The 17,861-nt window shown below is 42.3% G+C and overlaps 1 protein-coding gene across 11 annotated transcripts in view; it reads right to left on the bottom strand.

The window, feature by feature from the left end:
- The window catches only part of trpm3 (transient receptor potential cation channel, subfamily M, member 3), a 118,787-nt gene extending 117,320 nt beyond the window's left edge, over nt 1–1,467 (bottom strand). For 3 of the 11 annotated variants that reach the window (XM_047592977.1, XM_047592975.1, XM_047592985.1), the window contains exon 1: nt 779–1,450. In XM_047592977.1, coding sequence (XP_047448933.1) covers nt 779–982 — 204 coding nt within the window. In that variant the 5' untranslated portion in view covers nt 983–1,450. Of the gene's footprint in view, nt 1–778 lie in introns of all 11 variants that reach the window. The other 8 variants (XM_047592987.1, XM_047592983.1, XM_047592979.1 and 5 more) reach the window with 4 other exon arrangements.
- Nucleotides 1,468–17,861: the final 16,394 nt, after the last annotated feature.

Raw genomic sequence — 17,861 nt, forward strand, 5'->3', positions numbered from 1 at the left:
CTAGTGTCCTTAAACTAGTACCACTTACTACAATCAAACAGCTAGTAATTCTATTTTATCACTTTGTATAGAGAACTAGCGTCTACACCGATGTACATATTACTTTAAAGTCAGACAACCAACTGTTGCCATGCAGACAATGTCGAACTTGGCTCATGTGTCTCATTTTTCATTCGGTTGAGACTCCAGTTAGGTTATTTCAAAGGTTGAGTCACTGTTGCCAGCTACAGCTGTGCCTACTTTTTTCCATTAAATATCTGCTTCATGTTTTTTTTTTTTTTTAACATTCTGGTCGTTTGGTCATTTTACTCATTGCGTACAGCAAACACAAACAGACAAACACCAATCTTTGGTAGATAATATGTTGCGGCAGCAATTACGATTTAGCATAATCACCAAAGTTAGAAAACGAAAACAAGCTTTGAGCCTAATTTGTAAATGATCCGTTTGTGTTGTTAAACGTACAATATATAATTATAATGTGATGTTCTGACTGCAGTTTCCAAGGTAACAAATGATAGACGACTATAAAGCTAAAAACAGCAGCACCGTGGTAAAGGAAGCCTAAAAAACTGCACTACTGAAATCAACCAAGTTCCAACAAATTCCTCTATCCCATTCACCTCCTAATCCCTCACAGATGCTTAACTCCCACCCACGCTATGAGCTACCTTGACAGCAGCCTTTCCTGTTCCATTTCCCTCCCAACACCCAGGTCATTGATTAATCTTTGGGGGAACAAGTAGAGGGGGGCCTGTGTGTCCTCGAAACATCTTACCGGTGGCTGCTGAGAGTTGAGCGCCCCCCTCTTGGTGGACCCCCCTCTGGAGCTGAGCCTCTTCCACGACTCTGAGAAACGCCCCCTGGTGGTGGGACGTCCTGGCCCAGATGTCCCGGACGCAACAGATGAATCATCCCGGGTGGAGAAGGGCCGATCCCTTCTTAGCTCCCTCCGCTCTGCCCACTTCTTCTTGGAAGCCATTGGTGTTAAAAATTCTGTCAAGAGAAGTGGGAAGTAGGGCAGCCACGCTGAGTCGAGGAGGCTATTCTTTAATCAAACTAGAGCCACAGGTGGCATCGTCACTTCATTCTCAACTAGCTGCTTGGCATCTGTGACTCTCCCCTTTCTTTTTTCTTCTTTTTTTTTATTTCAAAAGACTGTGCAAGTTGCTACGTCCAACTCCTTCCTCCCTGTTTCCTTTACTTTTTCACTCTTCTGATGTGATGATCAAACGGAGTTGCTCAACAGATCTCCACCTGCTCGGCTGCACCCCTGTACTCTTCTTTTCTTCCCGGTAGCCTTCCTCTGGGAGGGACGAGAGGAAGGAAGGTGGCGGAGCAGAAGGTGCTGCCTGCACCCTGTTGCATGTGCTGGTACTGTGGCTCAGCCGTTGATGCTGTTTTTCCTCATCGCAGAGAGAGAGAGAGAGAGAGAGAGTGAGACAGAGAGAGAGTGAGTGAGAGAGAGAGAGAGAGAAATAGGGAAACAAGGCAAAGGGAGGGAGGGAGAGAGGACGATTGAGAGGAGGTGGGAGTTGAAGGGTGCAATATTTAGAGGCGAGGAAAAGGGGCTTCAAAATATAGATGAAAATACAACAAGGAGGAGAGGTGGGGGGAGGAAGTGCAAGAGGAAAAGAGTAAATGGCAACAAGACAGGTGGAGAGTGGAAAAAAGTCGAGGAAAGACAAGGAAAGCGAAGAGACAAGCAAGAGCCTCTGGAGTGCAGGGCTCCTGTTAAGCGTAGCGCAGAGCTGCTTTAAGCTGACTGAGAGACACAAAAACAGACAAACCATTCAGTGAGTCTCTCTTGTTCTCCGAACACTGTCCTTTGAATATCCGCAGCTTCTTTTCCTCTCGCTCTCTGAGCTTTTCATTCACCACCTCGCTCTCTCCACCTTTTCTTTGTCTTCTTCTTCCTTATCGTTAAGCACGCCATTTAAAGTTTTTCCAATGTCCTGCCGCGTTGCATGTCTTCCTCTTCTTTTTCCTCCTCCACTCTACAACTCCAAGCCTCCAGATGTGGCAAAATACACACCGTGATGTGGAGTTGTGCAGTTGACGGAAGGTAAGAATTTGAACAGTCTCTTTCAGGTGTAGTAGACCACAACTAAAATTCAGTTTTTATAGTGAAATGCTACTGAAATATAAAATGCTTCCAACTGAAGACAGAAAACGGAGACAACAAGAGAAGGAGCAAGAGAAAGATTCAATGGGAGTTGAATGGAGAGAGAGAGAGAAAAAAAAAACGAGATAACAAAATAAAGACAGGGAGACAGAGTAAGGAGTGGTGACAGTGTCTGAACACCAGGGACATTGATGTTGTCGCTCCCAGCAACCACTCCCCACCTGGGAGTCCAGTGTATTTGTGTGTGTGTGTGTGTGTGTGTGTGTGTGTGTGTGTGCGCGTGTGGTGGGAGAGAAAGTGAAGGATAGATATAGTGAAAAGGCAAGACGAGAGATTGCCTGAAGGAGAAGCAATAACACACATTCACTCTTCTGATGAAACAAAGACAGACACCACTGGGATCTCAAAGGCTGCCCCAACTGTTCTTTTGAATAACTGACACGTCATCGATCAGAAATGTTGTTATTGTAAAATGCTCAATTATCGATCAGAATAATGACAGAGTGGAAGCGGGATCAGCCTGACAATAAGTCAGTCTTCACGCTTCAGGAAAGAAAAGGGCATTTGAGCAGAAATGCCAAACCTTCAATGGTTGTTATATAAAAGGAAGCTGAACGTCTCTGGGTAGTTCCACAGGAAAACTAATAACTGACAAAATGATAATAATCCTCAAATAATTGTTTCAGCATTGCTGTAAACCATACTTAAAGTTATTAGAAAGCAATAAAAACACAGTTAGGCCAATATATGTATATGGACAGTGACACTATCCTCATAATTTGGACTCTAGATGCCATCATATTAGATTTGAAATGAAATAACTAAGATGCAGTTGAAAGCAGACTTTCAGGTTTAATTCAAGGGGTTGAGCAAAAATATCCTACAAATCATTTAGGAATTACAGCCATTTTTATATAAACTCTCTTCATTTCAGGGGCTCAAAAGTAACTTGGCAAATTAAATTTACCACATAATTTTTAAAACTTTGTTGAGAGGCATTTGCAAGCATGACTAGGTTTCCTCCTCTGTGATGCTTTGCCAGGCTGTTACTGCAGCTGTCCTCAATTGTCGCTTGTTTGTTAGTCGTCCTGCCCTAAGTTTTCTCTTAAACGTGAAATGCGTGCTCAGTCGGGAAAAGATCTGATGAATGACTCAGACATTGAAGAATATTCCACTTCTTAAAAAAACTCCTGAGTTGCTTTTGCTGTTTGTGTTGGGTCATTGTCCATCTATACTGTGAAACAGCATCCAATACCCTTTGGTGCATTTATCTGAATCTGTGCTATTGGAAGCCATGCATGCCCATGCCATAACACCATGTCCACCATGTCCTTTGGATCATCAACCTTCTGCATCTCTTCCCATCATTCAGGTGCAGGTCGATCTTAGTTTCATTTGTCCAAATAATACTGTCCTAGAATGGGGCTGGTGTCTTCAGAGGTTTTTTGACAAAGTCTAATCTGTCCTTTCTATTTTTGAGGCTGATTGATTGTTTGCACCTCGTGGTGAACCCTCTGTATTTGCTCTCATGAAATTTTCTCTATTTGGTGAATTTGGAAGTGAATGCACGTTAAGCTCATATTAAGTATACAACAGTGTCCTGAACATGTTTTGGTAAACAGCTAACATAACAAAACTTGTGTCACTGTCCAAATATATATTGGCTATATATAAATATTTTTTTTTTTTTCAATTATGCAATTACACTACAAGCAGTTTAATAATCTAAGTGGACAACATTAGGCAAAACATTATATGACGAATATAATTTTAATGCTGAATGAGCAGCTGAATGTTTTATTCCTGATAAAACATTTTTTTTATCAATAATACAAATTAAATTTAGACATTATGACATTTTACTGCCTTGTAGCACATAGTAAAGCTTAAGCCAATTAGGCTAATAAAATCCAGCTGTGTCCGTTAGCTCACTAGCATGCTAATTGCATGCATATAGTGAAATTAAACAGCAAAACAATGAGTATATTATTTGAAATAAAAAAAAAAAACGTGTGTGAATATTGTGTCGGTGGCATTATCTCTTACCTGGCTGTGCGCTGGAGTAAACCCAAAACTCTCCGCAGTCCTCCCTCCATTGCGAGTTGTTTTCGGCCAGGTGATTGTTCTAAATGACACCACTAGGGGGCGCAGTTCCGATCTGACCGGGCTGATAGTTCAGTTTTGTTTTACTGGACTACAGCAATGCTAAGCCTGGCTAAATATACTGCAGACCGGACTAAAACACTATGCATGCTTCCAGTTTTAATGGCAGCTTCTTCAGAAGGATTGGCTCATACCATGGCTGTCATTCTCCCACTGACTGGTGAGTGAAAGTCCATTTATTTTGCACCATTTATAATCCTTATTGTGGTATAGTGATAATTACAACAGTAAGTAATTTGCGCACACCACATTTTATACTTCAAATGCTACGGAGCTTAATAAAAAGAACAAATAGACACAAAGAGAGAACAGAAACAGTGGAAAGGGCAGTAAATTTCAAATAATAAACACTATACATTAAAAAATACAAAAAAAGTACTGTTGGACTCAGAATGTATAACAATAATGTGTTGTTGTGTTATTGAGGTAATTAACTTAATATTTCAACAGTGACAAACTGAAAATCCCATCCTATCGTTCTCTGTCTGTATTGTCACTTGGCTCTTCTAGAGATGAATGTGGCTGTAGAGATGCGGCTGATACCGGTCTCTGTGGTCTCTTAGAACATTTGGCTGATGGGTACACTGTTTAACTATCAGCCTTTGTTGTTATTGATGTTACTGGTGGTACTCAGAGGTATATCAGGCCTTTGTAGGAAAGTTGGCAGAGTTATCTTTGCCTCAGGGTCCTCCTTTCGTGCTGTGTGCCACTTGATGCAGGGTTGTTGTTTGTTACTAGTCCACACTCTGGCTTTGACATCGTGAAAACAGCAGTTTTGAACTTACTTCGTTCCAAGAGTGGTTTTTATTCCCATTATGATGCTCAAAGCGTCAACTCCAGGCCTAATCATTATTACTGCTACTACCAAGAGCAACCTCCTACTACTAATAATAATGATAATAGCACCAAAAACAGCTTAATCAATTAAACAACTCTTATTGGTGCAATAGAGGGAAAAACCTTACTCCAGCATGCTTCACAATACCCTTGAATAAAATTTATTGCGGGACCCTGTTCTGCTTATTCTAGACAGAAACTGTGCAATTTGTGACCATAGTCAACATTAAACAAATATTAATTTCCATTTTCTGATCTGATTTAGTCTAGCGCAAAGCACTGACTTTCTGCACTGTCTGCTGGTGGAATGACAGTGTGCAGTTAGTCTGATGGCTTTCCCTGCCTTTAGTCCACGTTCGCTGATGTTTCAAGAAGTAAAAAAAAGGTGAAAGGTAAGTTATTAAATGGTAATTTTGTCACATACAGTTTCCTTCTTAATTTCATAACATGTCCAAGGAAAATAGTAACATTCTAAACATTATTACAAACTTTGCATTTCCTGCCATGAAACTGCTCACATGCTACCTTGTAACACTCAGTGCATTTACATGCAGAGCTTAATCGAGCTATGCTTAAAATTAGACTTTCTCGCTACAGTCCTTGTCCTAGTTTTCATGCAGCGCAAGAAAATTGAATAACTGTTCTCCTCTTCCACACTAGGTGGCGATACATGTCTTTTCAGTGGGATAATACCACATTAATACGGCCCGATTTCCAGCTGACCTATTACGTGATATGATAAACAAGAGTCTTTAATGCGACAGACCGGCATTTCAAACAACAACCAGATGGATATTAGTACATTTTTTAATCTCGTACGTAATGTTCGCGCTACTTCTGGTGCAGGTTTGTTCCGGGGTCACACGCCAGCGCAACGGTGGTGGAGCATGCGCACACGCATTATCCAATGGAAAACTCTGATTCCAATCGCATTATCTGGATGTCTCAATCGGATAATGAAAACTCCGGAGTAACGTGTTTACATGCACTTAAGTTCTCCTGTTATAGTCCGATTAAGGCAATAATTTGTTTTTTTTTTGTTTTGTTCTCACAAGTTACACATTACACTTCCTGAACGCCACCATTTTGTGTATACAGCTTCCCATGATGTAACCAGAAGTTGACAAGCTCCACTTCGTTTTAGGAGTTGTCAAGATAAACTTAAAGGTTAATGCAACAGTTGTGTTTAATGTCCAGGTGTGCTGGCTGGTTTGTTGTTAACAAACATATACATCCTGGCTGGGCTTGTATTCAGACATAGATATATAAACAGATCAGGCATAACATTATGACCACCTTCCTAATATTGTGTAGGTCTCTCTTGTGCTTCCAAAATAGTTGTGACTCATCAGAGAATGGACATGGGCCTTCTGAGAGGGTCCTGTGGTGTCTGCTAACATGCTTTTAATGGGTTGAGGTCATTTAATGTGTTTGAGTTGTTCCAAAACTGTTTGTGTGTGTGTATATGTGTGTGTGTCAGGCTGCATCCTGCTGGGGATGGCTGCAGAAGAAGATTGTAGATGTTCAATGTTATTTACTTCTCCTGTCAGTGGTTTTAATATTTTTGGCTGATCGGTGTATGTATGTGTATGAAATGTGTGTTTTAGTAGGGTAGTACGAACTTGATCGCACATATTCACGCAAAAGAACAATGCGACAGTGTTAAGATTTTTTTTTTTCCAGTGACATCATTTATTTTATGGCTCTTGAACAAACAAAACGAGATGTCACACCGAATCAGCATTTTCAGTGTAACAGACACTTTGACTGGTGCATTAATGGCGGCCGCGTTCCACTTGTGGAAGGTGCTGCTTTTGTGTGCGCTGATGCACTGTCAGGACGTGGACATTAATTAGAACTGAGTGACCATTAATTCCTCTCGTGTGTCCTCTCGAGTGAGACAAGTCGAAATGTCCGCCGTGAAAGAAAGGTTTGATCTCACCGGGTTCACAAGGGAGAGCTGAGCTCAGGAAATTTGAGGCAGTGTGTTATAAAGTTTGGACAAGTCTTTCCAGCCGCCCTCCTCTATTTATTTAACATCAAAGATCCGCCCCCACAGTGTCATGCGGTTGCCGTGGTTACTAACCCAAAAACTAAAACGGTGCATCATCAGGGCTTAAGTGCAATCTTTCCGTGTATCACTGCTTTTCACATGATTAGCCTACAGCCACTACAACAAGCTTCCCTACAACACATCCCTACATCATCATCAAAATGTTCACACACACACACACACACACACTGCAATCATCTTTTCAAATATGGCAGATGACCACGATGTCTCCCACACAGCATGAAAGGTTATCTTAAAAGATATAACGTTAAACATATTGCCACTTATCTGGGTTTAGCTAAAGTGAGACTTGCAGGACAATCTCTTAACAATTTAAAAAAAAAAAGAATCTTAAAATAGTAGTTTTCTGGATCAAAATGTACCCATTCGTTCCAGGTCATCTCATTAAACAAGTGTCTTTTTGGAAAGGCTTTTTAATTATCTGATAAGCTGAGTATTTTTTTCTGGGGTTGTGTAAGTGTCACGCTTTAACAAGTTACATGAAAAAAGAAAGAAAAGAGCAAAGCGTGCCCCTGAATAACAAGCTGCCATTAGCCGAGGGAATTGCAGAATACTGGAGAAAAATTGCTCCGTTGGTTTCTAATTTCCTCAACAAATACTGGTTGACTTTTTTTTATAACAAGACATCACATTCTTGCTTAAACTGGCATGGCGATCATCTGTTCCCATAGGCATCAATGACATTAAAGGAATGTACTGTATATGGACCAGAGCTGCTGTAAGGGCTGTCACCACAGCACAACCAAATCAAAAGAAGTTCTGATGTGTTATTATGTCATTGTTACAGCTGTAAGCCATCATCAGAGTCTTTACAATGTGGTATTATTTAAATCATTTTGAAAAACACGTCTGCATCGAGGCATGATTCATTCTTTCCCTGAATACATCCAGACATAAGGTCTTTTTTAAAGCCAATAATTTCAAAACACTGCACATAAAATCTACAAAAAAAAACAACAACAAACAGTTTTCACAACTTTTAATGAATGAATATCCGAGTAAGAAATCCTTGAACCACAAATGGAACTGAGATCCGCCCTGGCATTGTTAAAGTGAAGTTGTAAAATATGACTTGCTGAAAGGTTTATTATATAGTGAGTCTATATGTACGTTATAGAATTTGAAAGAAAGCCTTTAGGATTTCATGTCTCATCAGCATCAATATATGCCTGCATTTGTGTTTAAAAAATTCACCGTTATCTTAATAAGTTCAATAACGTTGTAAAGTCTTTTTCAATTACAACGCTCGGAATTAATTGTATGACCAAACATCCTGCTGAGATGAATTGGCAATTATTGCTGAACTTCTAAATTAATTCCATTCATTCCCAAATTATTTCATATTGTGAATAGAAGTAAATGAATGGAAATAAAAACAGCCGAGGCAAATTATTAGATGATAACGTGTTTTGTGATCCATTTGTTTTTTTTTTTTTAATGTTTTAAAGGCTTTGGGTGGGAGAGATGGATCGCTCCTACCTTAATTTCTGTGCACAGCGGAGTCAGAACTCTTCTGGTGTGAGATTTCCTCGTCATTTTACGCTGGAGGAGAAAAATAATAACAAGGGAGAGACAAACCGAGAAGAACGTTAGAAATGATCCGAGAATCCAAACAGGATACAGGTCAGCCACAGTCTTCAATGCTCTGATTAAAAAAAAACAAAACAAAACATATTTATTCCTATTTGACCTTTTGAATCAGTTTGTGTTGTTTTAACAAAGCCAGTTCAACCATTAAATCACTAAAATATTTCTATTGTTATTTCAGTCCGTTCATTTTCTAACTGATCACACCTGTTTTATGTATCGTTTGCTTTATACGAATGCAGTAATTAGTCCGTCAAAGCTTGTACATCAATGAGAAAGGGCTGCTTGATAATTTTGTCATTTAAAATCTAAACTAGTTTTGTCTCAGTGTTCTTTAATAGACAGCATTACATGGAAAACCATGCAGAATTTTGGAAGAGGACTAGCTTTCTATAAGTTTTGTTCAAGTGTTAAAGCAGCATTTCACAGCTGGCTAATTTAAAGCATTATCAAGACAAAATAATGATCTCACTTACTAAAAAGTTAACACAGTTGGGAATAAATGAGGATTTTGTAGGCAAACAGGCCACAAAGGGAGCACAAACTATTGAAAAATCCACTATAAATAGCAAGTCGTATAGCACCAAAGGGCCAAATAGAGAAGCTATGCAAAGTTTACTCTCTAATGATCCAGTAACTGATGTTAAAGAGTCTCTGTACACTGGCTGCATGTATAACAACAACACGGTGATAAATATATTGATTTCTAACTGCAAATCACGAGAAGTGACTGAACACATTTTTTCATATTCATTTATTTTTGGTTCATTCGGTTCAACTGTGTGTGTTCAAACCTTTTCATGGAAGGAAAATACCTGGTTTTCCGAATTCATCCGGGAGCTGAATGCCACATCATCTGTGGTTTTAATGGGAGGGGGGGGGGCAGGTGTGACAGACTCCATCAGTCTCAGCTCCCACCTGTCATTCCTGATTTCCTCACTAGATTTGTCCATCAACCTCAGAAGCTTCGGCAGAACTAGACCAGTGCAAGCAGCAGCCCTCCACGCCTTCGCGCTTTATTTAATTTATTCAGCTGAGAGTGGCCCACTCAGCCTGGCGTGTAGCCAAATTGCTCAAAAATCAGCAAATCATTGTGGGAAATTTGTGTAATGTATTCGAGATCGTCCTTCTCATGATCTCTCCCTTTGCTTGAAACCAAACCAGCTGGATCATGTGAGGAAAGTTAACAATATGACACACGGTCGTAACGCATGTACCTGTAGGATCTGCTGGAACGAAAAAGAGCATTTATTCCAAAAAGAAGCGGCTGTGTTTACACCACTGATAATTAGCCTGTCTCCTCTAGTATCCTAACACTAATTACTGTTTCCTCTCTCTCTGTGCGGCAGAAAGGTTGGGGATGCATTTTTAAGCAGGCTGCCGCCATTAATAATTCACACACAGCTTTCACGCACAATATGTGTGTTTCTGTTTGACAGAATTTATGAATTTCTCCGAAGTGTGTTTATTTGCGCCGTGCATCAGGTGGGTGTTTACAGATCGTTCTTTGGTGGAGTGTTACTGGCCCAAGAGAGAAAGTCATTTGCGGTCATCCACAGACAAAAACCAAGAAACCTAGTTACTCTGTTGTTTTTGGCCTTTCTTCTGCTGCCTGTGATCCAGCTGGGAAACTCAACAAGCTGTCACGTTGCTCGAGGAGATGAGCCAAAAGCAAACGCAGCCTCCTGTAGAGAAGTGTCACCGAAACTGCTGCTGAAACTCCTACACATCTCGCAGGCTGTTTGACAACAGTCTAAATGACGGCCAGCCAGCCAACCCCGTGATTCTCTCAATATGCTCGGAAAAACGATGCACTCGCAGTTTTGCGCGCGTTTCTGACTCATTGACGCCAGCTCTCCGCCGAAGACACACATACACGTGCTAATGAGGGACAGCTCATCCGAGGTCAACCACGGAGCAGCTTGGAGACAAATCATCATCATCCAATAACCGGCACAACGCCTCGGTGAGGACTCCAGAGCCCGTGCACACACACAGATGAAACAAACGCACCTGTCTACAGAAATCAGTAGTAATGACGACCGTGCGCCAGCGTAGAGCTACCCAGCTCGTGACTAAACCTTGAGACACTTTTGCATCATAAAGATAACAAGAAAGATGAAAGATGTGTGAAGGAGGAAACTAAGCCTCACACAGGACAGAGTGCCATTAATCTGCCTCCAGTTATAAAAAAAAAAAAAAAATTAAGGAAAGAGGAGAGGAAGCAATGAAAAGACCATCACTCTTTTTAGAGGACAGAGAATACCTCAAAGGCTTGTTCGGGAGAAATGTGCTCTGTGGTGGTACGACATGGACTAACAGGGAGCAGGCTGCTATAGTGGATGATTTATACATAGAGAGCATATGGTTGCTTCACTGTCCAAGAGCCAACAGATGGAGTGAGGAAAGTAAGTGAGTTGTCGGGGGGGGTGGGACACGGGGAGACAACCATTTATTTAGCTCTGTAGCAGCCAAACACCTCTCAGCACTGATATGTTATTTTGGCTTATGTAGTGCAACTTTTATCATCACCCAATAAAAAAAAAGTATCACATGACCAAATCCCAGCCATCAGTGATCCTAATTCACTGCCAAATAAATTTGTGTCCTCATTCCGTCACTTTACCCCCCCTCGGCTATGATTTCATCAAACTTCCTGCCTATGTACAAAAACACTATAATTGGCTGCCATTTTTTTTTTTAAATACACACAGCCCAAGCTTCATGTCCAACAGAGAACGTTTGAAATCAAAATGGCCGATGCGTCTTACCACTCTGTGAGTCTCTGAAGCTCCTGTGGGAATTGCTCTCCTCTTGCCCTCACTTCTTCAGTTGAGTCTTTAACTTGTGGATTCTCTCCTCAGAAAAGGTCCTTCTTTCTTCATCAAAGTGCAATTTCACAAAGAGATGAGCGTGGGGGGGAGGGAGGGGGAGCCAGGTGAACGGTGGAGGAGAGAAATGGTGGCTGTGATAAGATGGTTGGCTTCAGGAGTCAGAAGCCACAGGTGGGCAAGGCGTCCCTCTGCTAGAGGAGGCGTGTTGGAGGATAAGGCATGACACAGCCCCTGTGTGTGTGTGTGTGTGTGTGTGTGACAGTCTCAATTAAAAAAAACTGCAGGTCCACCAGGAACGCTGGATTGAGAGTCGAGGTATTCCGCAAGCATCTTGTCAAACCCTAAATGCCAAAACCAGTCAAACTTTTCCTCAAATCGTTCTCACTCCAGCCACTCTAATAATCTAGTTGGATTTGCCGATTGTTTTAATAGTTGTTCTGCCACGTCTTGCCTCAGTTTGAGAATGAAAAGTCAAAAGGGAGGAAACAAGGTCGTCTTCTTGTGTGACGCCTCTACGCCAAAAACAAAAATAAATGAAAAATAAAAAATCTCATCTGCAGCCATGAAGTTTAATGAAGTTCAAGGCCGCGAGGAAGAAGCAGTGGCGTCCCTTTTCCTCCAGTGCTGTGGCCCGGCTTCCTCTGCTGTCTGTCACTGGCTTGTCAATCTGCGCGCGGCTTCCTGTAATCAGGTGGAAGGGGAATGAGAACGATCGGGGGAGTCGAGGAGGACTTGTTCCTGCAGAACTGGCTGCTGTCTGGGCCTGGCGAGCATCTGGCACAGGGAACGTCATCATAAAAAAAAAAAAACAGCAAGAAAAAAAAAAAGCACCTGAGTCACAGATACTCTGAGGGGCTGCAGGGTGGGAGACTCAGTGTGTGCGTGTCACCCCCGGCGATCCAGACCCTTTGAGCATCTCACTGGGGCAGGTTGCTAGGTGAGCGTGTTATGATGCCCACCCCAAATCCCTAACGCTGCACACACACACACAGGCGCGCAAAGTTCGAAGGGAGCACGGTTAATGATAGCAAATAAAGAAAAGTAAACAGCGGGTGGCTAACGAGTGCTAATTTAGTCCTGCTCTCCGCTTTGAATTAATGATGAGATCACTTGGACGCCACAGCAACAGAGGGGAGGAGTTGTCTTGCGAGACAACAGCGAGGGGCCCCTGTCAATGACTTTAGGGCCCTGAGAAGCCTCTCTGTTGTCTGGAAACATGAGCATGACATAACTTGGTTCGTCCATCCTATGAAAACTCATAGGATTTTCACTCTTCACTCTTCAGTATCTTTCCTCCTTTGATTTTTTCTTTCTTTCTTTTAAGATCTTAGTTCCATACTCGTCCGCCCCTCCTCTTTGTTCCTTCTCTCGTGGCCTGCCTCCGCGGATGCAGCGGCGAGGCTGCAAAATGGCTCATCTAATTGAGGTCCGTCACATCAGGTACAAACCAGTGCTGATCAGGGCCTCATTCATTTCCACACCGCTCCATCACGGGCCTGCGCACACCAGCTGCCTACACACATACCTGAACACCAAAAATGTCAGCCTCCTCGGGCTTTACAAGCGATGAAGGAGAGGCGTAGCATCTTAGACAATGGGCTTAGATAAGGGCGAACAATTAGTAATCAATTACCTGTCGGTGAGCAACTGGGAGTGGGCGGTTCTCTTCAACTAGCTCGTCATTACAAAATACTTCGCGCGGGGTGCAATTAAAGAGAGGCAATTGTAGAAAAGGAGCTCTCGGATGATGATGATGACGATGATTGGGGGGGGCTGTGGAGGAAGGAAGCGTCACTGTTAACGTAAGCCGTGAAAGCTTTTGTTGTGAGGAGAAACTAAACCGTCAGTAAAAGACAAAAACTCCCTCACCTCAGTTTACATGAAGAGATCATGTTTGTCTTAATCACCAGTATGTGCAGCTTTATCCAAGCTCAGTATCACGACCAACTCAAACAAAGCCAGATGGGGGACAAAGCTGACACACAGATAGCTACTGTAATGAGATTTCTACATCAGTGTGGTTTTATTGTGAGAATTTAATATGTGACTTTAGGGCAAGAAGGAGATAATCAGCAAATACTGTTGAAAAGCAAGAGAAAACAGACTCAGCCAAAGACACAAAAAAAAAAAAATCTATTTCTAATCATAAGTGTGTTGATGCTTTTAGGTCTGGCTGATAGCAGCGCGCCCCCCGGCACAATGCAGGAGCCGCGCAGTCCAAAATACACAATTACCGTATGACACACACTGAGCTGGTCAAATGAAAAGGTTAGACCAGTAAATAGGTTTCTGGTAACTAACTACGTCTCAGCGGATTTTCCCTGTCTTCTCTCTACATTTGGACTTGGGCCCCCAGGGGTTGACAGAAGTTGCTTTTACAGGAGCTTGGTTACGGGATCTATCAGCAGCAGCCTGGAGCAGGAGGGCTACTGTTTTGGGCAGTGACAACAGACACTAATGTGGAGGCGTCTCCCCGGGAGCAGTGATTATCTTGGTTTGCTAACCACACTTTGTGTCTGAACTTGATTCGTCTTAACAGGCAATTCACAGAAGGAATTATTTGGAGATTGGAGCCGACAGACGTGATTGCTGCCATCATCATCATCATCTTCGTAGCCATCATCTGAACACTAATGCCCTCATATTTTCATTAACAGTTCGGTGGCTGCACAACACAGCATATTTTACCAGTCAACATCGGCTGCAAAAGCTTTCACAAAGTCCTAGCAGTGGCACACGGAGTGCAGTTCTGTTCTGTTTATGGGTTCCACTACGCGGCAAAAGAACATTACAGTGACTTTTAATCTTTGCTGCGATTCCATTTTCTCTTAAAGATACCACGCTGGGTCGAGCGTTTTATTTCAAACACACTAGAACAAGCACTTTTGACAACAAAACAACTGCACCATAATCCTTTTTTTATTGCATTTCTCTGGGCTCGATTAGCCACAGTGTCATGCTGCGTGGAAAAGTACACGGCATATTTGCTAGCAATTGCACTGTCTGGGACAGAACTAAAACCGTCTTGGCCATACCTCTTCATCTAGAGGTAGATAAGGTTAATTCACCGTCTAATGGGCTGGGGACCTGATGATTCATTTGATGTTAAAGGGTAATTGCTTGTGTCTGAGGAGTGTTGTGTGTGTGCGGTGGAGGGAGTATCAACCTCAGAAGCATGGATGTGTCAACATACTGTCAGAGAAGATTATGGACATCATTAAAATATTCCTTGTGTGACCTTAACGCGATCCCTCCCACCTCTGCCCTGAATGAAGAGTACAGTACATACTGATCTGTTGTAGGTCAATCTCCATTCTGTCTGAATCGCTATAGAGACAGTACATTTGACTTCCTTGTGTTTCACCTCACCGGGCCACCGGGAGAAAAAATCACTATTATTTGTGTGACAGCGAATGAATTCCTCCCTCTTGTTTGTCACAACCTGTACACCGCACCTCCCCCGCATGACGCAGCCGAGCGTAGAGGAAGCGGAGGCCGGATATGTAATCAAAAGCTCCCAGTGACCCCAGCCCGCGTGCCTTTTGTGTGGCACTTTGCCGGTGTTACTGTGACATTAAGCAGACAGGAGATTTACATTACTCCTCGGGGCTGCAAGGACACCGGGAGAGGGGTTGCCGTGGTAACGGACCCCTACATGGCTGTCAGAATTGTTTAATTATTCAGGACCACCATCACCGAGCATCAGCAGGGAATCAACTGGAACCGCTGAACCGATTGAATGGTGAGATTAAAAAATTATACGGTGTGGCGAGTTGGGGGGGAATCAAGATAAAGTTGCCTCGAATATACTACACTGTTGGGCTAAAGGGCTCCCAGGTGGACTCGAGTAATATTCACCGCTCTTCGCAGTCAATTCATTTCCATGCAAACACGCACGCACTAATCCAATAAGACGGCAGAAAGCAATTCTTTCTAATATCAGAAGTCATATTGTCGGCTGAATGTTGATTTGAATATATAGATCTGCTGGGGAATTCTGATACTGAGCAGGTGGCCATAGTATCCACATACTCATGCTAAACTGCACCAGCTTCATATAGAATCTGCTTGTGACATTTGCTTTAATTCACATTTTGCGTCATTATAATAACCAATAAAACCAATAATTACTATAGAACAGCAAAGCAAACATTGCTAATAGCAACATTTACCCTCCTTTTCTCCTGAGCTGTTTTACGAGGTGGTAAAATAAACCCTAAGTTTGTTGTTAAGTTTAAGGCTAAGAGTTTAGCGAGCTAACTTAATGTAGGAAATGCAACAGCACAATGAAACAATGAGGCGACTGGGGATATCCAAATTTTCCTCACACACACACACACAAAATAATAATAAAAATTATGGAGAAAATGCTATACAGTAAGATTAAATTACAATAGTTGGGATTTTGTTGTGGGGCATGTTTTAGGATTTAACTGATACAGCTGCATGCAACTGGATGGTCCTACAACCAGTCAGAGCCATTTTGTTGTAAACAAATTAAATTCCACGGTACTCACATGATGCGTCTCATGACCAGGCAGGTAGCCTCAGCTAACAGGTAGGGGAGAGTTGGGTGGGCGGGTCTCAATGACCAGGCTGCGTCCACACTCAGATACTCCAAATATGGACATGGGGGTCGTGTTGGGGCGGAGCAAAGTTCATCCAACATGGCGATCACAGGCTCCGCCTGTGTTCAGAGTCCAACGATTATGACGTTGCTGTTACTTTTCTTTAGAGCCCTCCCAAAGGCCAGGACACATTCAGTTCCCATCGGAGCAACTCCAGACCAACTTCCCACCTCAGAAATGTTATAAGGCGGGACGGCTTCCTTTAAACGTCAGCAAACATGTCACAACCGTGTAGTCGGACCTCTTCTAAAATTTCCAGTTACAGCACCGTGCAAGCCTCGAGAAGAGACTGACGGTCATATCCAGTCTGCTCGAGAACACGGTAAACAAGACACCCTTTTAAGGGAACACGATCAATATGCCATCCATCCATTATCCATCACTAAAGCGTTTACACTGCAAATCAGTCGCTCTGCAAATTGATTTTATAGTGATTATTAACAAGTGGTTGACAAGCTGAAAGGCAAAGATCCACTCACATTTTGAGTTTTATCCCCCTTCTCCGTGCATTTTGTTCTAAATTACACAATCTAAAGGCAGACACAGTTAACCCTGTCAACCTAAAAACTATTTTTATTTCCCTCTTCATCGGCACATGCGTTCTGCCTTACAGGGCACACTTGTCTCTGCTTCTGTTTTGTTCACAATTTCATGTTATTGGAATTTTTCTATCATTCTTTTTTTCTTTATTCAGACTAGAAACAAATCCAACAATAAGAGACGTGTTGAAACTACAATACAAACACAGATAACAATAACTGATGTGTCACAGTGTAGAAGAGCACGTGTTGCCGTTGCCATACTCTTCCCTTGAAAACAAAATACAGTGCAACACTAAAGGCAGGCGCCCACACTTCAGCAGACACGAGCCTCTAGTGTCATATTTTTAGCCGTGGCATTTCTCTAAATGTATTTGCACAGTTCAAAAGACTGAGTATTGCATAATTAAAACTCAGAATGCTCAGTTCGTCCACACGACACGGGAACATAGTCATCAAAGGACTGAAAAAATAAAAGACACAAATGTCACCCCATGCAAAGCTTTTGAAATGCGTTTCGGCGATGTTGGATCTGACGGAAACATCCTCTCTGTCTGCACCGATGCCAGCGCCTCAGTGTAAAAGTTCAAATTAGTCTAAATCAACCTAAAAGGGAATAGGGTTGTGCAGTGAGGAAAGAAGACTAAGAGCAAACCCACCACTGTGTGTGTGTGTGTGTGTATATGTTTTTAATTTAATGGCAGATGCCTGGGTGTCAGAGCGAGCTGTCGTCCTCATGTGCATCGTTTTGCCTGCAAACTGTGTCACTCCAATCTGTCCTTTCTAATTTCTGGTATGGTGGGAAGTGTGTGTGGGAGCAGTCAGTCTTCTTATGGACGAGTCTATTCGCTGTCTGAGCCGTATGGTGGACCAGGTGCTCTGTCAGGACTGCACTGCATTTCTTTAGGCTGTGAGTTTTCATATCCCTTTTCCTGCCAACAATGCAAATAAGCACATGCAGAAGCAACCGCTGTAATCTCAATACTGGACTGCTGAATTCATAAACTTTTATTTGCCCAGTGAACTTGAATATCATGTTTTGCCTTAAGCACAACCTGCTGACTTTAGTCTCCT

Source organism: Mugil cephalus, chromosome 8, assembly GCF_022458985.1.
Source record: "Mugil cephalus isolate CIBA_MC_2020 chromosome 8, CIBA_Mcephalus_1.1, whole genome shotgun sequence".
NCBI lineage: Eukaryota > Metazoa > Chordata > Actinopteri > Mugiliformes > Mugilidae > Mugil > Mugil cephalus.